A 22540-nucleotide genomic window follows, 5' to 3' on the forward strand; every position below is an offset into this window, starting at 1 on the left:
CTGTGTGTTTATTTATGTATGTAGTTTCTGCCACATTTTGGGACAAATTTAAGACTTCACTCAAGTTAATTGGGCATGTTTTGTATAGTAAAGGCACCATGTAAAATGTGTCCCAGGTCCTCCACATAGAAATCAGTCCACAGACTGTTACAGACAACCAAGAAAGTCGGGGAAGATCTCATTTTTTAAGTTATCTTACAACTCGTTCACTCATTGGCAACAAAAAAAGATTAATACATGTAAGTTATTTCCTAGTTCTACATGTCAAACCTTTAAATGACATTCGAAAAGCTCAAAGTGCATAGACATGACATGCGAAATGTCCTTAAAGGGGCGTGCTATTTATACACCATCCCTTGAGATTCGACGTCTGCCCTAATTGGGGTTAGGTTATGGTGTGAGGGGGTGTGTGTGCGCTGAGAGATTTCAAAGAGGAAATGTTACATGAGGAAGGTGTAGGCATTCAACTTCATCTCTCACATTTACATGATGAGCTGATCAAGATCAAGATCAGCTCATCTTTGATACAAGATCAAAAGTCTTGACCTAATTTTGATTCTTTCACCACTAATAAGCTTCTTTACCCACAACGGGATCAAATTGATCCAGACACATCCTGTCTTTGAATATCCTTTTTTTAATACATTAAAGCAAACAGAATGTGACATGCTGAAATGAATGCCTTTAAAGGGGACATATTATGCACATTTCCAGGTCTATATTTATGGATTTACAGATTTAAAAAAGCTCATTATTTATCTTATTCTGAGCTTTTACACAGTCCCTCAGTTCAGCCTCTGTCTGAAACAGGCCGTTTTAGTTCCTGTCCCCCTCCTGAGGAGCCCACTCTTTTCCGATTTACTTCTAGAAGCTGCATCGAGTCTAACTCAAGTCAACAAACTATGAAACAAACTCTACCTATTCTTGTTCTTTACTTGAAATGTCAACTTTTTAAAGACATCTCAACACATTCAAGCTGATATCTGACCTGATATAAAAGAGTTGACAGAACATACAACACACGGAAAAACCTTAGCAACAAAGCAGATAGATGGCCATTTATAGACATGCATGACATACTGATGTCAACTCATTATCACGGCTGAAAAAAAACAACATTGTGGGAAGCACTTACAATCTGATATTATTATGAAGAAGAATTAGTGGTAATAATGCTAATTAATTGTTTAGAGTAGGTGGAAACCTTGGTTTTATACTTAAAAGACCTCAACCTCAAGTTTTGGAACTGTTACCATGTTAAGCACACATATATGACATCATAACAGCATATAGATACCACAAAACCAGGGGAGGAAAAGCATAATATGTCCCCTTTATTATATAAAAATAAAAACTAGAACAGGTCATTCTGCTCTGCGACACAGAAGCAGAAGGGCTCGAGTTCACATTGCGCTCCGACTGTGTATCCAAAATGATCGCCGCAAAGGCACACAAATATGCTCATACACAAATACCTAATACCCTGACCGGCCAACACAAACACATGGAGACAGACAATAAACCGACCAACTGTCTATTTAGCGATGTGGGGTTTTGTCCACTGTAAAAAAAGAAGCAATGGCTCAGACCGGTCTGCAGGACAAAAGGCAACAGAAGTCAGGGAGGTGGGCAGTGGGAGATGTTGTGTTCTGCTAATAATGGGGAGGAGGGTGCTGGCATACAACTTCATGGACCAGGGCCACAGAAACAGATGTGAAGGAGGGAGCGAGATGGTGTGTGGTGGGAGGGGGGGCAGGGAGCTGATAATGATTCAGTGGCGGAGAAAAAGCGCAGAAGATAAGAATTAGGACAGAAAATAGATAATAGTCAAGCAGAGATATGGAAAGGTAATGCAGGGCAGAGAGAGAGAGAGAGAGAGGAAATGATAGTCAGTACTGCTGAGCCAACAAAACGGAGGAAAAGTAGGAAGAGCAACTGTTAAGTTTCTTAAAAAACAGGAGAAGAATCAGCTAATATATTAACGCTGTAGAAAAATAACAGGGGGCTCAAACTGAGACAGAGAGAGAGAGAGGAAACTGGGCTGAGGGAGAAAGAGGAAGCTGAGAGGAGCTGAGGCTGTGAAGAACTTGAAAGGGGTCTTTGTTTGGGGCCCTTTCCCATAGCGCTCTGTTATGACGCCAGAGTCTAAACTATGCATTCTAAACGGCGTCGGCAGCTATCGCCACCGAACACACATGCTCACACACACCTACGCACATAGATGACAGGGCACAATCACACCTCTCTCCCATCCTCCCTGCTCTCATCTCTCAGCTCATCTTGTACCACTTTCATATACACTCCCCCAGCTAATGCCAATTCAGATACACACACACACACATATTCAGATAGTTCTCTTGGTGTAGTGAATATGCCTCCTCGTAGCCTTATCTTATGCAACGCTGTGTAATAGTGTGACCATTATGGAGCAACCGCAGTGACGGCTGCACTAGGTTAGTGGGAGCAAAACTGGCAGCAATCCCTAATGTCTCCATTGCTTTGGCTTGGCCTATTTTCTTTTCCTTTGTACTACTTGCTGTCTCACAGTCCTTTAGCCGCTTGCTGTCATTAAAGTCAGAGGCACTTACATGTATACATGCTGTTATTTGAAGTCAGAGGCAGTTATAGGGAGAGAGTTTTAGTTCTTTTCTCTCATTTAAATAAGAGGCACTTTATAAGCAGCGCTTTTGTAGACACTTGCTTATCGGTACTCATCTGCATGGAATTAGAGTGACGCAAATTGTTGGATCTGAACCTTGAGGAATCTTACTATCATTAAGAGTACACTTGTGCAATTTCATGCAAAGCCTAGCCGAGGATGTAAAACATTGTTTAACCGGCTTTAGCACACACGCACACACACACACAAAATTACACTTTCACATGAAAACTTCAGAAGCAATAAGAGGATAGTTCGTAACACTTTCTGACCTGCTACCTCACTGTGCGCTCCCTGCTTTGGCTGTCAGATGTGGTTAATGAGAATCTCCCCCACTCCCACGGACTGGTGTTCCTATAGAGAGCAGCCTGCTGAGATACACACACTCGCGCATACACGCATACACGCAGACGCTCGCATAGGACCCTGAGAGTCTTGTCATCACACAGAGAGGGACCTGCTGGCCTATTGTAGATCCCCCGTGGCACAAGGATCACCTCTTATCCCCGGCAAACACACAGCACACAGTGGGTAACTCAAAGCCACAAACACACACGCATGCGCTCGACACACACACTTCTAAGCCTTTGTAAGCACACATTTTTGCTCATTTCTCACATGTGCTTTCTCTTCAGCTCTCATTTTAATCACAGTTCTGTCGTCGTCGTCCCCCCGTCCCCCCCGTCCCCCGCCACCACCCTTTCTCCATCTACCCCCTGTCTTTTTCATTTTCTCTCTCTCTCTCTTAATCCCCCCCCTAACATCCATCTTGCTAATGCCCCCATCATCCAAATACCAGCACCCACCTCCCTCCGGAGACGACTTCTCCACGGCTTCTGCTCTCCCATTCAGCCGGCTTGTCCCCATGTATTCATGGAGATCATTGATGGAGTGGGGAGTCTTTGTGAGCGGGTCAGCCTCCTATAACCCCCCTCTGACCTCCGCAGTCTACACACACACGCGCACACACATTCACACGCACACACACATTGGGTCCTTCTCACTTGCCATATGGCATGGGCAATGAAGGGCTAACAAAAGAGAGCTAAAGAGGTGTCAGAGAGGTTTGTATGTGTTTGTGTGTGCGCTGCATCAAAAGAAGGATCAGCAGCCAGGGGTCCCGAAATGGGACGGGGTCCAAAAGCTGAAATTGATTTCCACCTTTTTCTTCCGCCGTCAAACTCATTGGCTCAATGAAGAGTAATGAGAGGACGCCCTGACTGGAGCACAATGGGGGCACACTTGATGGAGTGTTGAGCAATGCAGATCTATCTTCATCGTCTGCGCGGATTTTGTCGTTATGACAACAATACCATCATCATCGTCACTGTATCACAGCTCTGTCATCATCGTTATTACAAGCTTGAGCATCACGGTGTCATCATCGTCATCTTCAGTCTTCATTTGTACAGTTTGGTGTAACAGTTGTGCCTGGCTTTAAACATATTAGCCACCATCTGTCTTTGAAAGTATAGAGTTCTTCTTCTTTATTACAATTTGAGTCTAATTTTTGTAGTTTTGTGCTATCATTCCTATGGGGAATGGGAACGTCTTACTCATTACGTCAATTGCTGAGATCTGGGAATATGGTGTTGGTGGTGGTGATATTGTTTAAATGAGTCTGATTGGTCAAGAAACACAGACAGTCAGACAATCAGACTGGTTTTAAAGAAATCACATTTGGGAGACAGTATAATTATCCCTTAGTTGTGCACTCAATCTCACCACCAAATCAACTGATTTAGATCATCCAAAGCTTTAAACTACTTGTTTACAGCATGTCTGATCTTCTGATTGTTGTGTTTCATTCCCCAGTGGATACTCCTGTGTTCCCAGATCTCAGCAGTTATTTTGGGGACACATTATCATAATAACTGATAAAAATGATGGCCAAAACTTGGACAATCAGACTAGAATAAGATGTATTAGACCAGAATTATTCTTATGTATATTACCCATGTAATCTATTATATCCAGAATATATTTGCATGATTTACAGATCAAAAACCTCCTACTCATCTTTTACACAGCATTTCAGTTCAGCTTCTGTTTAAAACAGGCTGTTTTAGCTCCTATTCTTTAACAGTAAACTATGCACGATTCTCCTAAAACACAATGTACAGACAAGTACAAAAGTAATCCCTCTAAATCATCACTTATGACCCACCAGAAGTGTGTGGTGGTGGATGTATCTGCAGAGACTCTGCCCTCTGCCTATATTTTCTTGCTATTTTGCTGTGTTCGGGATGCCTCTGGGTATCACCCTCTGGGTAGTGATTGTGTAGCCCCCAGCAAATAACAGTGCAGGGTGTGAGGTCGGGACTCATAGCATAGCAACCAGGTTACATCACTGTCTCTATCTCTGTGCTCTGCTCTCTGTCTCTGTTTTATGAATGTATGAGGGGCTGCAGGTCCGTGTGTCTGCAGGGCTGAGATCAGAGAGGCCACAGTGTTAGGATGAAGCTCTGCGTTCATACAAAATGCAGTAATGTGGTATCTTTCCCGCAGGGGTGTTCAGAGGTGTGCAGAGGTGCAGGTACGTGTATTTGTGCTTTAGGACATAACCACAGTGAAACAATCAGGAATCAGAATGTTTTTTATCTGATTCACAGCTGTGTTCTTGTTTGTGGTTTAATCACTCTGTAGCGCGCCTGACCAACACTGTTCTCTCTTTCTCGTGCACCAACCAACAAATCCTTTGTAGTATACCTTTAAGGCCTGCCTCCCTAGGAGCCCACTCTGTTCTGATTGGCCAGCTCTTGGAAGCTGCCCCTCGGCACACAGCTGGCTCAGGCGGCTCGATAACAATGCAACAAACTAGGCTATAGCATTAAAATGTCACTATATTGTCTTAATGAAACTGGGCAATGGAAACAACACATACAAAAACCTTAGCAACAAAGGCTACAGAACAGACAGGCATTTATAGATAGAAAATAAAGGATAATTTCTCCATATGTTGACCTCGAGTTTTGTAACTTCGGCCACATTCAGCATAGATATGTGACATCATAACAGTATAAATAACACAAAACCAGAAAAAGCATAATATGGCCCCTTTAAGTCAGTGGTTCCCAAAGTGGGTGACCATGGTTTGACTGGAGAATAGTCTAACTGTGCCATAAAATACATTTTCCTCTTTTTTTTCTCTACATTTTAATAGTCACATAAAAACATTTACATGAACTATTTTCTCATTATGTTGCCAAAAAATACCTAAATCACTGTATTAAAAATTTAAACACGTAGTTGTGCCACAGCTGGTGATGACAGCTCAGTGTTGCTGGTTGTCAATGTAACACCACATTCTCTCCAGCGCCCAAGTTATCCAGACTAGGCTCACAGTTTGCTGCCCCACACCTGAAAGCCAGTCAAAAACTGTCAAATGTAGCAATGATGCCAAATACTGTAAGTTTAAGAAACATCTTGTGAAAAAGCAGCCCTCTTTTATCAGCAGATATGAGAATGCATTCACTTGGCGGATAGAGGTAAATAAAAAACTGAGCCAATTATGAAGCCATGTGTGGTTTATCATTGAACACCTTAAATGTGAGCCAATTTTTGTTTTGAACATAATTGAAGAAATGCATTCAACCAACAAGCATACTTCATTTGTATTCATTGTTTAGGTTAAGTTGAATATGCATCTGTAAGCCTGCACAGAAAAAGTAAGGGGTGCCATGGAAAAAGAAATCAGTGTAAAGGTGTGCTGTGGTTTAAAATGAAGTCTAGGAACCAGTGCTTTAAGTCTCTTCCTCTTCTCTGTTCTCTTGAGAGAAAGAGTCAGTGTTTGTGTTTTGTTTGTCAGATAAGCCAAGCAAACCTGCGTGCACCCCACCTACAGGAAAAGAAAGTGTGTGTGTCCACACATATCTGTGTGTCCACAGCAGGGTGAGACTCATGCCCTATTTCAGTCAGGACTGATATGATCAGATGTCAGATCCTGAGCTCCTTGTCTCTCTCTGGCCCCTGGCGTTTGTGCTTGGAGGTGAGAAAAGGTCTAAATGCTGACTTAGTGCAACAATGCCTTTGATACCCTAGAACCACATAGATAGAGATCCACTGGAAACAAGCTGCAACAAATCCAGCAGTTGAAACACAGACATTGGCTGATATTCCACTGAAAGAGAATGAGGAATACATCTGCACAAAAGGAAGGAGGAGGGTCAAAGGGGCTTCAATGGCTTTGGTTTGTGGAAATGCAGTGAAATACATAAAGAAGATTATGTGTATATATTTATACTGTATATATTTATACTGTGTACCACATATACCAATTTCAGTGCATCTTGGCATTGAGTTTTTAAATCTTAATAATAATAATATATCATAATATATTAACTCATTTAGTGGTTTGATGATGGTGTCTAACATGTTGGTCCGAAATCTCCCATAGGTGTTCAATATGGTTGAGATCTGGTTACTACAAAGGCCATACAATATGATTCAAACCATTGTCATACCCATCAAACCATTTAGTGACCCCTTGTGCACTATGGATCATCCTTGAAAAGACCACTTCCAACCGGATAGAAATGTTTTATCATTGGATAAAGATGAGAACAACTTTGTATTGATTTGAAGTGACCTTTCCCTCTAAGGGGACCTCAACCATACCAGTGAAATCCCCCCCCCCCATTACAGAGCCACCAGAACCCCCTCATTGTAGGGGTCAAACATACAGGCTTGTAACATTCTCTTGGTTTACGCCACACTTACCAACTTGTTGAGAACATGTTGAAGGATGACTCATCTGGCCATATCACTTTTATTCCACATCTCTGCAGACCAGTGCTTGTGGGTTTTGTGCCACTAAACTCTCAAATGTGCATTCATCTTTGTAATGAGGGGTTTATGCACTGCAACCCTTTTATAATATCCCTCTCTATGTAATTGTCGACAGACTGTTTTTGCTGACACAGTCTGATCACGTACTGCACTGACCTTCTCAGTCACCTGAGGAAGGGTTGCTCTTGTGTCTTGCATATCACACTAATGCACGACCATTACAGTCATCAAATGTACATTGACAACCACAATATACATCCCTCTTTACTGATGTCTTTCCCACAGATCTAAATGCAGATGTCACTTCAGTCACTGTTCCCATTAGCCAGTTGAGCAGTCTTTGTGACTGAAGCTCCTGCCGTCCATTTTTATACATGCCACAGAGCATGATTGCATGCTAATTGCTTAATTGTACCATGCAGTGCGCCTTTGCGGAAGCATCAGCATTCATTATGTTTCTCCGCTCATTTACCAGTCAAAGGTTTGTGTCCAAACTTTTGCCTGGCACTGTATGTACAGTAATGTGCATAAGTCTTAAGCCACCATTAGATTTGTTGTTCATGCAATGCTATAATTGCATGAACAACAACCATATATCATTATTTTTCAGTCTCTTTATTAGAATACAACCAGAAAATAAAGGAAATGTGTTTGCAGTATTTTAAAAAAACGACTATATAGGCTAAAGTGGCAGGTATTTAGTGTGACCTCCCCTTACACTTGAGCAATAGCAGGAACCTGGCTTTCCTAAACCTAAATGAAATGGAACCCTAATTAATAATGATAATTAATAACTAATGTTAAATTCTGTCTACATATTTCCTGTATTTTCTGTTTGTATCTTAAGCTGGTGGTGGCCTAAGACTTTTTTCTACTGTACTGTATACTGTATGTATATAGTTTACCTGCACACACAACACTTCATCTTATCTCTTCTCTTTTTAAAATCTGATAACATTTATGAATTCTAGCCTTTTGAAACCCATTACAGCTGGGATTTGCCATATCAATGCAAATTTAATTCTCACTTTTTCTCTCCCTGCGACAGAGGGCTCTGGGTCCACACAGAAGCTAAACGCAACCCTGATGTGTCTCCTCATGCAAACAGATGAGGCGGGTGGGATAATTATCCACAGGATGTACAGTTAGTAACAGATGTAGTGCTCTGATCATAGTAATGCGGCAACTTTGATGACAACGCTCCAGGTTTAAATAAACTGAACCTTTCAGCAAATTACCACATACTTACAGCCGCACCCTCAAGAGTTTACCACACGAAAAAGAAACGAGCCACGTGTCCAGATATGCGCCAAGCATGTACGGTCACGGACACGGAGTTAGTGGCATAATGAGGAAAGTCCAAAATCCTTATACAGCTGTGGACAACATGGTAGAAATTGAAATGTTTTCATATGGAGTGTATTTTCACGGTGGCTCATTTGATTAGCTTGCGGTGACGCCAGCAAAGGATTTGAAAGTGTAGGGACAGAAAATGAGTAGAAATGTTCCTGCAGCAATGAGGACTCAGTCAGGGGGGAGAAAATGTATAAAGAAATCAAATTATTGAAGAGGAAATAGCAGACTTCAGATCAGCTCCATCCCCTTAGATACCCACTGAGGGGATTTTTCTTACTTTGGAAAACAGCTTTTCTATATTTCCCACACATTACACTATTTAACTCTAAATATGTTGTGTGAATTTCACAGTGTGTGATTATTAAGTAACTTCAATCCCACACACTGTACTTCATTTCAAAGCGCTCAGGTGAAAAGAATGGGGTGTAAAAGGAATAAAAAAAGGATAAATTAGACTTCTTAAAACAGAAAGAACACTTGTTCAGCTGACTAAGATACACTTCGTCTTCACATACTCCCTCCTTTGTTACCCTATCTCTTTTTCCTCCTTCTCTCTTTCCTAATTTAAACAATAATCTTCCCTCAGAGGAATCAGTTTTTTTGTTTTCACATACGCATGACATCTGTCTGAAGCTCTGAATAATTGTTAGCACTTTATATCGAAATAGAGCTGCTGACTGTTAAGCATTCTGCCATGGCAAGTGTAACTTACACACACACACACACACACACACAGTGCAAAGATAGGGACGCACACATACTGTAGCATGCACGGGCACAGACACACACACACACACATACCCACAAATCACAGGTCTCATTTAGTTCCCTTTCTGTGTTTTAATTAGAGCCGAGGCAGGCTAATCACCTCCTTAGTAGACAGCATCACTAATGAGACAGAGAGGGAGGAGCTGAGAGGGAGGGAGGAGAGAGATACGCATAATTGAGAGGAGCAAAAAAGAAGGATAGCGGAGGAGAAAGTGGCAGGGAATAAAGAAGTAAGACATGAGAGGTTGTTAGGAGTAAGTAGATTAGATGGAAGGAAATGGAGAGGGGAAAAAGGGAGAGGCAGAGAGGGATGGATATGTGGTACAAAGAGAGAAGAGGATTTTTTTTTTTAAATAGTGAGAGGTAGGTGGATGAAATAAATAAGGACCATGGAGAAAATGAAGCTTGAGTTGACAACAAACGGATCGACTCAAAGAGAGAGAGAGAGAGAGACGGGGCCTAGAGAGACAGAGAGAGAGAGAGCGAAAGGGAGAGAGAGATGGACTTAGAGGAAGTAAAAACACAACAAGAAAAGCAAAGGAAACTTGGAGAGAGTGTAGCGGGAGAGTGAGAGAAAAGCCTGAGAGAAATAATGAGAGTCCCTTACCTCCCACAAAGCAAGCCATGTCTGCACCCCCCCCCCCCCCACCCACCCACCCACCCCCCCTACAGATCCACCTCATCCTCCTCCTCTCTCTCCCCTCCTTCCCTCCCTCTGTGGCTGCTCCTTTCATGCTGTCACCCTCTGAGTGTCTGAATGGCTTTTTATTATTCAACAGTCTGGGTAGGTCACGGGGTCATCGTACGGCCCACCACCATGCCACCAGCAAACATCCGAACACACACACACACACACACACACACACACACACACACACACACACTCTCTCAAACGTGACCCTGTGTGCATTTTTTTTTTTTATATAAAAAAATAAGCTATTTGTGGATGCACACACACACAACTGCAAAATGGAGGGCGGCAAGCACTGAACACTAACTTTAGGCGCGCTGAGTTGACAATGTGTGACAGTCCCTGATGCATTCATTATAACACTTGTCCACCCCTTGCTAGCCTATACCTATCTGTCCAAGGCATCTGCAACGCTGGGAGCGAGCGTCCTGGCATTTTCCGAATGTGTGTGTGTGTGTTCATGTGTTGGCATCATATGTTTGTGTGTGTGTGTGTGTCTCTGTGTGTGTGTGTGAAGTTATATGTCTGTTTGCGTGTGACAGGAGGAAAACAGAGATAACAGTAGCCCGGTGGTATCAGCTCCATCTTATCTCCTACACAGCCAGAAGCAGGTATACAAGCTAATTGGAAAGTGCCAGACACACAGCAAACAAACCGGTGAAACACACGCTCACCTTTCCAGCAAGCGACGCTGACGAGAGAATTGGCAGAGAGAGAGACAGAGGGAGAGAGAGAGAGAGAGAGAGAGTGGGAGAAAGTAAGAGAAACAGGGAGGTAAGAATTGATGGTGAGAGGACCGAAGTGATGCGGCGGAAATGAGACAAAAAGGCAGAAGAAGTGTGGAGGGAGGAGTGACAGAACAAGAGGAAGAGATAGAGATAGAGACCTGTGAGTGTGGGTTGGTGTGGGGAAGACAGCAGCAGCAGGCAGGCAAGCAGCAGCTCACACATATAATATCAACAAGACAAACGGTAACTAAGGCACACTTCTGCATTGTGCCTATTCTGTCTGTAACTGTATTGTCAGCGCTGAGCATTAGGGGGGTGGGGGTGGGGGGTATGGGGGGTAGGAAAAAACAAATAGCATCCCTGAAATTTTCTCTACAGTATGTGTCTCTTTCCACACCACTTGATAATGAGTCACTCTGTCAAAATCCTTTCCTCGAATGTCAGGCCCAAAGTATTTACAATGTGACTCAATCTCATCTCGTATACTTCATAATAAACGTCACTATCCCCACACCCCCACCACACACACAAAAAAGAAGCACATATCGCACCCAGGAACAACTCAAACCATGCTACATATTACTCTATCAAAGCATCTCTTTTTTCCATTTCTCAGCCTTTCAATATAATGAGTCACTGCAGTGCATCTCCTCAGAATAAACCCTCAGACCCTGAGCAGGCTTCGCACAAGGTCTAGAACAGGTGAGAAGTTGTGATAATGGTTATTGATCGGTGCGCTAGCACACTGTGTCCTGTCTTGTTTTTTTTTTTATTACAGATGAAAGCCATCATCCCTCTGAGGGGCTGCCTGGTGTGCTTAGTGAAGAGGAATGTGTGGGAGAGAGATGTTAAATGCGGGGTAGCTATTGCTGTATATAAAAGTAATCAAGCGTGAACAAAAGCTGGTGTTGATGATGATGTGGTGCATGTGGGAATTAATTTGGCTAATTATGATGGATACTTGTTTAGCTGGCATCAAATAAAAAAAGAAAGAGAGAGAGAGAATGTAGAGGGCATGATAATCAACAAAATGTGTTTGCATGTTGATTTTTCTTTGCTGGAATCACACTGTAAGCGTGATTGTGTGTAACCTTACTTCGCACGGCGTGTTTGTTTTCCGCACTCTGAGATCTCTTCCCCTCCTCTGCTCTGCTTCCTTTGATGAGGCCCTTGGGAGCGTCGGTCTACACTCACAGCAACATGTTTTTTTTTCTCTTGTATTGGAGTTTGTCGAAACTAAAAACCCGTGAAAGCGCCTCCTTGCCGTTCGCTGTTTATTTGGCACAGGAAGAAAAAAAAAAGGGCTCTGATGTGAATTAATTGCTTGTTAGCTGAGAGGAGCCAATAATAATAACGTGATGCAGACTTGACAAGACTCGGCTAATGATTAGCGATGGTGATGAACATTTCATTTATGGCTATTCATGTGCTGTGGAGATTTGTTTTTTTATAGAGTAAAACACAAATTTGAATCTCTCAAATTGCAGTTTTTGGTAACACTGAACAAATGAATGCTTACTTTCCACTTCACTGAGTATTCTACTACACCCCTCTATCATTTTGCATATCAAATTATACATTTTTTGACACTTAATTGATCTCTCTATTTTTTCCTTACTTCATAAAACCATTATGGTATCAGGCGTAGATTGAAAATAATTGCTATTCAGGTTAATAAGCACGTGTGATCTCACGGAGAATTACATGTTCTGAGGGATAATCTCTCTGTAAAGCCTTCCATATACCTGTGAGTAAGTGATTGACAGTAATCATACTGTAATATAGTGCACGCACAGATATGAAGACACTCAGGTTAGGCAGTGAAAGCGGTGAAATCAAATTAAATGCGGGAGGATTCGCTTTAATTGTCAAGAGAATGAGGAGTTAAATTGTCTGAAATTGGATACACTTTGAGAAATGTCACCCTTCCACCTGTCTTCCCATCTATCTATCCATCATCCTTTACTTTTTCCATATTCAATCCATTTTCTATGTCTCGTCTGTCTTTCCAGTCATCCGTTACGGGGTGATCCTCCCTTTCCCCTCCTGTTCCCCCATCTCCCTCTGCAACTTCCTGCCTGCTGAGCTGATTGAACATTTGCCGTTCGCTGTTTGGATTCCGTCCCAAAATCCCCCTGCATAAACTTGAAATACCACGTTAAGCATTCCTCAGAAGAGTCCAAGAAGCTTGCGATGTTACGTGGTCAATTTGTTCATGTTTGTAACGACGCCACATCCTGAAGTGCTTCGGCAAAGAAATGATTGTCTAAATCCGCTTTATCTGCCTACTTTGTATAACCTTTCCCAAGGTCTTCTTTTTTTTCTTTCTTTTCCTCCTCCAAACTAAATCAACTGGAGCTCAGGTGCAGCTAGGCTGGTGTATAACTAATGGATACTCCAAACATAGCATGCACATTCACAAATACACATACACAAAGATTTCAGGCAAACGCCAACCACACCTGAGCAAATGCACACACACACAAATTGAAGCAACCCAGGAGCTCTCAAGGTTGTCACAAATCAATCCGGAGTTGTGTTTTCATTAAGCAAAGGTGAGAAGTGGAGTGTGTGAATGAGAGTGGAAAGAGGTTTTAATTATGAACATCTGAGAGGCCAGAGGGTACGCTGGTGAAGTCCTGCGCTCCTCTTTTCGTCTTCGCTCCACTCCCGTGCCTTTCCCTCCCACACACACATCCCTTCATTTCTCTTCTCCTGACGCTTTCAATTCCTTCTTTGTTTCTAATTCCACCCTTTCTCATAACCCCCCCACCCCACCCCCACCCCCGACCTTTTCTACCTACCTCTAAACTACACCCTCTCTTTGAGACTCTCTCCACTTCTACACTCCTTGACCCTTCCTCACTCCTCCTCTCTTCCCGCTTCCCCTTCATCCAAGCTTTTATCGAGCCCCAACATATTTCAACTTTTGCCTCCACCTTTCCACGCTCCTGTCGCTTCATCATCCCTCTTCGGCTTCTTTCCCTTGCTCCTTCAACCCTTTCCACTCCTTTTTATCACAACCCCCTCAACCCCCTGCGTCTATCCAGCCCCTCCATTCCACAGCTGCCCACTCTCAGAACCTCAGGAACCATAAATCTGGTGCAACCCCAAGAAATGGGTCACGGGGGGACACTTAAACATGTAACACTCTGGTGAGGGCCTAACCCCCTGCCAGAGCGTGGCCTCGTGCATGCAGATCTACACACACTGGAGCACACACACACATACAGACAGGCTTTATGAATGTCTGGACTTGAAACAGAGCAGCCTAAGTATAGGCCAGTGTTATTACAGCTCATGTTCTTGCCTCTAATCAATCCAAGTTGTTAGGATTTGTGTGCGGGGGGAAACAACGGGGGCTTTGTGTCACACAGACCAGGCAGTGCTAGAGTACTTTCCCTTCGCCTGGTTTCCTCTGACATAAACCCACACCCATCAGTCTGGTGTGTGCCGGCAAGTCTCTGGAGCTAGTTATGTTGTGTTTATAGATGTGTGTGTGTGTGTGTGTGTGTGTGTTTGTATGTGTGTGTGTATGTGTGTGTGTGTGTGTGTGTGTGCGTGCGTGCTCCAGGGATCTCTGGTTTCAGTTAGGCTGTGTGTGCTTTGCGGCTGCTGTCGCTATTTGTTCTACTTCTTTAACGCGTTGTTACTTACAAGCTAACATTTCCTAATTCAAACATGATGACAAAACCCGCAAAACTCTTTGATTTCTTTTTCTTTTTTTCCTTTTTTTTTGAACCCGGACCTCATTACAAGTCCATAATCAAAACCACAGTCGTTAAAAAACCGCACTGCATCAATCAAAAGTTTATTTTTGTTGCGGTCTTAAGTAGCACTGTTGCAAATGTTGTGACACTGTTCACACATGTTGGGCGACGTGTTCAGAAAGTGGCTGTCACCGCCTGTTCAGAAACAGCTATCTCGGGTATATGATGGCCGCCGTAGTGTGAAAAGCTTGGCCTGTCCTCATTACCCGCCTGACACACACATGTTCTGTCAAAGGAATCGCACCAAATGGGACCAATTCCGTTTGGATGTGGAGAAGAGTTCCTTTTCTAAAACACTAATCTCTGGACCACAAATTAGCTGTCAGTCATCAGCTGTAGACAGACGTCGTATCGGGAGAAAGGCAGTCCCCAACAAATCAACAGCATGTCAATCACACACACACACACACACACACACACACACACACACACACAAACATGTGCTCTCAGCCATCGACAAAAGAAGGTACACACTCACAGGCTGGCGCTCACACACACACACACACACACACACACACACACACACACACACACACACACACACACAGGCACAGGCACTGGTGGATGGGTCCTCCATGTGATAGCATTGCCTCCTTAAACTAATAGACCCTAACTCTGTTTTCTCCATTAATTCAAGGTGACTCCTGCAACGCATTAGAGAAGGGATATGGAGCTAAGGGCTCTGAAGTGCTCTCCTAATTAATATACCTTTGCAATTTATACTGCCTCACTAGAATTGTGTTATAATTTCATAAAGCTCTCTTATCTCAAGACAAAAAAAAAATCATTTAAGAGTCAAGGAAATGTTTCTATGGTTCCCATTGACACCTATATCTGCTGATATTAGATTGTGTGTTGATAGATTTGGTGGTTTAATAACATTGAATCAACATATAATGAATGGAAAATGTTCCACTTCAGATGAGAGAATCAAAACCGCAGCAGGAGTCGTAGGATGACAGCAGATGCATGACCATGTGTATTGATGTTGTCACACATTTGTCAGATATACAGAATGAAAAGTGGCACTTTACCAGATAAAAAGATTGATTTTTTAAAGGAATTGTTTGACATTTTGGCTAGCAAGTGTTTGCGCTATGCTAGGATATCAGTCTTCTTGCTGCAGTTTCATTTTTACCATACAGACATGAGAGTGAAACCCATTTTCTTATCTGTCAGCAAGAGGGTGACTAACTTTTTCTTTGAAGGTTTTATTTTGGTAATTTTGTGGCCACCATTTGCTGAGAACATGAACTATGAACTGCTAGACCGGGCAAAAAGACAATCAGACAGGTTTTAAACAAACTCTTGAGTTAAGAAAACTTATTTGGCCTAACAGCAAAATCACTACCCATATTTCACTTGTTAAAATCCATTAGAGTTTACAGTCCAGTGTCCTGGTTCAGCTTTCACCCAGTGCACACAGTTTTCCTGTGCAATGAGGGATTAATATTGATGTTACAGTGCTGATATTTGTTTCTTGACACATTGGGCTTTGTCACAGAGCAGTGTTCCTAGAGCTCAACTACTCAAATCAGTGCAATGTCATCACAATCAATAGGAATGTGATCCCAAGCTATTCATTTAATACCAGAATGATCATTTATGGTATGACTGAAATGTGAGATTGAAAATGTCCAACTGCTTTGACCTTGACAGGGCTGAGCAGTAATGTTCTCAATCACATGTGAGGCTGAGCCTTACTTGCATAAAGACAGAGATAGAAAGACAGACAGAGAGAGAAAGAAAGAGAGTGGTTCAATCCTGAGTGCCGTGGTGCTGATTGCTCGTGAAGCCTTTGTGTTTCTCTGTGCCATGTCTTGGTGGGGCAAAGCACCTCGCTGTCAGTGCCATTCAGTCAGATAAAGTGTGTGCGTGTGTGCGTGTGTGTGTGTGTGTGTGTGTGTGTACACAGAAAGTCAGCAAGGTATGAATCAGAGAGAGAGAATGAGGCCAAGGAAACAATGACTGGATGATTAGACACCCAAACTGCTCCTTCATGTCAACAAAACAAACGCAAGAGTCACCATCCCAAACACAACAAACACAGCATAAGACACATGAAAAAGAACACACTAGAAAATAGAAAAGAACAGAATAATGAAGAATAGGTAGCCTGCAACAGAATAGCATTAAATAATATATAATTGTAGTATACAACAGCATGATATGGAGTAGAATAGAATAGAAAAGAGTGCTGGTCAATTTGATTTGACATCACAGAGAAAGGTATTCCAAAACCCAAAGGACAGTTGACAAACGTCCAGTCACTACAGGCCTCAGGAGTCAAATAGAATAGAATAGTAAATGCATTGGTCAACCATACACTATATTCATGCCAGACTTAAAGTGACACTTTGTACTGGTGTTGCAGAGGAAAGGTATGAATATTTTATACACCTCTCTCACCGCATAAGTCAGTAAAGTCTGTTAAAAAAAAAAAAGTAACAGCCTGTTCGGTTCATTGGGTGCTGGTCTGAGGGAACTACCAGAGCACTGCAGTAATACGCCTCCTTTAAAGGTGACCAGACACATTCTTTCTTTGCTTCATAGTTCTGCCCGGGCTATAAATTTGTCGCCCAACTGTTGACATCGCTTGCAATATGCTGCGCTCAGACTGTGATCACCACATGCACTGTGAGCAAGAACAAGGCAGTGTGCACCCTTTCTTGTCTTGCTCGCACAGATAGACACACACACACAATGGTGGCCCAATGAGTCGTAAAGTAATAAAGCTAGATGGACCCCTAATGAAAGCAAAGAAGAGGGGGGGAGAGAGAAGCAAAGAAAGAAGGGACTCAGATGAATAACAATCATTGCTCTGATGAGGGTGGTAGTGTGTGTGTGTGTGTGTGTGTGTGTGTGTGTGTGTGTGTGTGTGTGTGTGTGTGTGTGTGTGTGTGTGTGTATGGGGGGGGGGAGGTATAAACTTCTCCCTCCAGCAGCAGTGAAAGCAAACTCCCAGTCCCTCTGTGGTGCTACAACTCCTCCCCTCCTGAAATGGATTCCACCAAATCGCTGCTAATTGAATAAGTGACAATGAACAGGCAGACGAGGCGACAGATGCTCGCGTGCCTTTACAACCAAACCACCAGCATCACCCGCACGCGGACGCGCACGCACGCACGAGCACACACACATTCCTCTTGACTCTGCTCTGAACCAGGGTCCAGAGGACGCATTTCTATGGCCCGCTCCACCTGCTGCGCCTATTGACTTGGAGTATAGGGAAGAGGGGGGGGGGGGGGGGGGGGGGGGAGAGAATATTGCGATGATTGTCATGAATGTTAGCGACAGACGTTTAATTCACACTATCACTTTATGGCTACAAGGCCTGGACACAGGGAGGCAATTGTTGTTAGGCACTGCATAATGAAGAGAGATAGAGAGAGAGAAAGCTGCATCCAGGAGCTAGAGCTGTTTGTTTGTGCTGATCGCATGCATTTGTGGAGACACAGGTCTGGGCTTTAGAGCCGCCTTTGGATCAATAAAATTATCTTTGGGGAGCTACATTGACGATAATTTAAACCAAAAAAAAAAAACCCAAATCCAAGAGATCCAAGCATTTCTGCACCTGCTGCAGAGGATGAATATGTTTAACTCAATAATTGGTGTTCCTAAGCTTTAAAAAGGCCATGTTTGTTCGGCTCCTCTGGTTATGCAGCGTGCCTAAATGTATTAAAGCCTCCATCTGCTTTTTACTTAGATTATACCCCCTCTATACATTAATTGTTTTATTCTGCGCAGTGTTTAAGACCCCGGTGCACCCTCCCCTTCCCCTCATCCCCCTCCAACTCTGTCTCTTTCTTTTGCTCCCTTCTTCCATAAACTCCGGAGCTGACTTTGTTCTCCAAATGTGATTAGCTTCTCGGGGACGCAGGGAGTAATTGCATTACTCCATTGTGCGCATTTGGAGCTATGGAAATGTTGGGTGCCCGTATCAAACCTGTTTAAATACCAAGCGCACTATGCTAAAAAAGATGTGCAAAAAAAGGAGTGAATGCAAACATTTTGCAGACATGGCCCCCGCGATGAATAGACGCTGGGAACCAGAATAAAAGCTTTGCGCCAATTTTAAGACTCTGGGTTGAAAAGGGGGGGGCGCTTCTGGTTGGTGTCCATGCACGTTTGGAATATTTAATAAGCTATTGTTTTGAGGTAAATGTGCAGAAAACTGTAGAATCCGTGCAGATGCCTTAGAAGAGCAGCCCACACTGAGTAACCAGATTCAAAATCTTTAATATCATCAAGTCCTGAGATGCTGTTTTTATTACATTGCTCATGCAGACAGTGGTAGCAGCTGGTGGTAAATTATTCATTTGTTTTTCAGATTCTGTGTCTATCTATTTCTTAAGGTGAAGTATGGCCTTTTTAAGTGATGCTGAAAGAGTTGACTGAGGAATTACTTTAGATGCAGTCACTGGGAGTGAGTGGGACAGTTATGAGGTGGTGTTTTTTAGGGGACTCTTGTTGGAGTTCTGCTCCACCAGTGTGTTATCTCCAATTTCTGCCATAATAATTTATTTGAATATGTATGATAGTTCCAGTCCCTATCACTTGAGCATTTTCTCTCTCTCCATCTCTCTGTCTCGTTCTGTTTTTTCTCTCTCTTTGACGCACATAAGCACGCCGCAGCTATACGTGCACGCGCGCCAAATGTGTGAATGGATCTGGAAAAGCTGCTTGGTGCTCTACAATCCCCCATGACAACTCATTTCCTCACAGTTGTGTGGGGTTCGGGGCTCCGCTGGAGTCTTGTTTGGTCGGCTGTAATCGCCGGGTCCTGGTGCCAAACAAACTGCGCCAGATGGTCTCCAGAATGCTCGGTCCCAGTTGTGCACATTCGTTAAACCTTAGATCTCGCTCTCACACTCTCTCTCTCCCTCTCCCACTCTCTCTTCCTTGCGTTTCTTAATGTCTGTGATTTTCAGCAGTTTTCTCTCTCTCTGCCCTCCTGTGTGTGTTTGTGTGCATTTGCATGAGTGAGACTCTTTTTTTTTTTCCTGGGAAACTGAAAAAATGCCTGCCCGAACTGGTGAGTTTCGGATGCTTGCTGCGCTCGTTATCACAAACCCCGTCCTGCGGGGAGTTTGAAGTGATGTTGAACAGATTTGTGCACGGGGACAGAGCTGTTCCTCGGCGTGACCAACTCTTTAAAAGCATTCATTAGAGTCCGGCTCCCTTTCAACGCGATTCGCCACACGGCTTACCCGGCTTATACTCTCACCCGTAGACGGTCACAGATGAGGCGCATGTGAAAAAAAAATATTGCACTCAAAAAAACATCTACAACAAAGTGCCTGTGCAGAGAGATGGGGGTAGTCAGCTGCCACTTGAAAGAGCAAAAAAGAGACGAGATACAGTATTAAGCACATGACATGCATACACACTAATGCCAAGGCATCCAGTGCGTCAGTAATATAGGAGTTGAGTCTGACAGCTGGCTACGGCTGTGTTGGAGGGGTATGTTATATATCAAAAGTGTGCCTATCAGGATTTAAAAGGTGGTGGGTGACAGAGCGGATGATTGAGGTGACTATATTTTTTGTCTTGTCTTAATGAGAATTTAGACTCTTTGTGTCTCCATGCTGTCTGGGGAGAACAGACCCGAAGCGAGAGACTCTTAAACCTTCCTGTGGTTTTATAGCAAAGAGAAACGGCAGGGTGAGCTCTTTGAATGAATGTTTTCTTCTTGAGTTTATTTTCTACTCTGTCCATTGTAGGGGTACGGTCGTTACTCTGAAAAGTGTGGAAAGTGAATCCCACAGGGCGGAGATTTCTTCTTTTTTTTCTTTCTTTCTTTCTTTTTCAAACCCCCCCCTGCTTTTCTTTTTCCTCCCCTCATGCGCCTCCTTCTCCTCTCTTCTGGAGTTTGAGTGGCCACCAGCCAGCTTTTGATTTAAGCATTTGTCTTTCCCGGGATGTGAAAAAGGGGGCCGCTGCTGATGTACAACTAGTTGGTTTGAGGCGGGTTATTTTGGGCAAGTCTGTGTGCAGAGGCACCTCAAACGGAGAGAGGGAGTGAAAGAGAGCGCACGGCGCACAAGACCAGACGCAGGGAGGAGAGGGAGAAAAGCGCACAGATTTCAGTGCCACTCAGCTGGTTCTTTCACACTGGATGCGCGCAACAGATCTGTATGCCAGAGGAGGACATTCAGAAAACAAATTTGGATGCTTTTGTAGACATTAGGGCCACTTAAGGAAGCCTGCGTTTAAAAACCGAATGTATTTTTCTCCTCGATCTGCGGAGAAAGCAATGCAGCTGCTGACTGAGGGAGCACAGCGATTAGAAGTCTAAGTTAAAACTGGGATTGACCTTAACTGCATTTAGCAACTGATTTTTGGATCTGTTTTTGGCTTTCACAAAAAATGCAACCAGCAAAAATGAAAGGACTCTTTCTGACAAGAATGTGGAAAGTTGTGGCTGTTTTGGTGCTGGCAACACAACACGTCACCGGTAAGACACTGAAGTACCAAATTTATGAGGAGCAGAAGGCTGGCACGGTTATTGCCCGTTTGAAAGAAGATGTGGCGGATGTTCTGGCTAAACTTCCAAGCTCAGTTTCTCTCCGCTTCAGAGATATGCAAAGAGGGTCTTCGGCTTTCCTTACGGTGCGCGAGCAGGACGGAGAAATCAGCATCAAGACCAAAATTGATCGAGAGAAACTCTGTGAAAAAAATCTCAACTGCTCTATTCAATTTGACGTGCTGACACTCCCCACTGAGCACCTGCAGCTGTTTCACGTCGAAGTGGAAGTATTGGACATCAACGACAACGCACCCCAGTTCGCCCGCGCCGTCATCCCCATTGAGATCTCCGAGAGCGCGGCCGTGGGAGCGCGCATTCCCCTGGACAGCGCCACAGACCCCGACGTCGGGGAGAACTCACTGTACACCTATGCCTTAGAGCCTAACAACTTTTTCAAGATTGACATTCAGTCCAGGACTGACGGGGCTAAATATGCCGAGCTGGTGGTGCTCAGGGAGCTGGATCGGGAGGTGCGCTCCGGTTATGAACTTCAATACACTGCCTCTGATAGGGGCGTTCCCCCGAGAACTGGTACGACCCTCCTCAAAATCAGTGTTAGCGACTCAAATGACAACAGCCCAATATTTGACAAGTCATCATATGTCATAAATCTTCCAGAAAATTCACCTGTTGGAACTCTGCTCATTGACTTAAACGCCACTGACGCGGACGAGGGCACAAACGCCAAAATAGTCTACTCATTCAGTAGTCACGTGTCTCCCAAAATAATGGAGACATTCAAAATTAACCCCGACAGCGGTCACTTGACCCTCATGAGGCGGGTGGACTATGAGACTGTTAACTCTTATGATATTGACGTGCAAGCGCAGGACATGGGTCCTAACTCCATGCCAGCTCACTGCAAGATCCTGGTCAAAGTGGTAGATGTGAATGACAATAAACCAGACATTAGCATCAATCTCATGTCCTCTCAGGGGAACGGAGATGCAGCCTATATATCAGAGGCTTCTCCTCTGGATACCTTTGTAGCTTTGGTGAGGGTGGAGGACTTGGACTCTGGTTTGAATGGAGAGGTGGAGTGTAAACTTCATGGCCAGGGGTTTTTCAAACTGCAGAAAACCTATGAGAACAACTACATGATTCTGACTAATGTGTCTCTGGACCGAGAGAAGAGGTCAGAGTTCAGTCTGACGGTGGTGGCAGAGGATCGGGGGACTCCCAGTCTCTCCACTGTCAAACATTTCACTGTGCATGGGTAACGGATGAAAATGACAACCCGCCATTTTGAGA

The 22540-nt window shown here is 43.7% G+C and overlaps 1 protein-coding gene across 1 annotated transcript in view; it reads left to right on the plus strand.

Moving 5' to 3' along the window:
* Nucleotides 1-21129: 21129 nt before the first annotated feature.
* Nucleotides 21130-22540, plus strand: part of LOC134000987 (protocadherin-18-like) — a 3705-nt gene continuing 2294 nt past the window's right edge. Inside the window, 3 exon segments of the mRNA XM_062440521.1 lie at nucleotides 21130-22503; nucleotides 22506-22531; nucleotides 22533-22534. Coding sequence (XP_062296505.1) covers nucleotides 21130-22503; nucleotides 22506-22531; nucleotides 22533-22534 — 1402 coding nt within the window.

This window comes from Scomber scombrus, chromosome 2 (genome assembly GCF_963691925.1).
Source record: "Scomber scombrus chromosome 2, fScoSco1.1, whole genome shotgun sequence".
In the NCBI taxonomy this organism is placed as follows: Eukaryota; Metazoa; Chordata; class Actinopteri; order Scombriformes; family Scombridae; genus Scomber; species Scomber scombrus.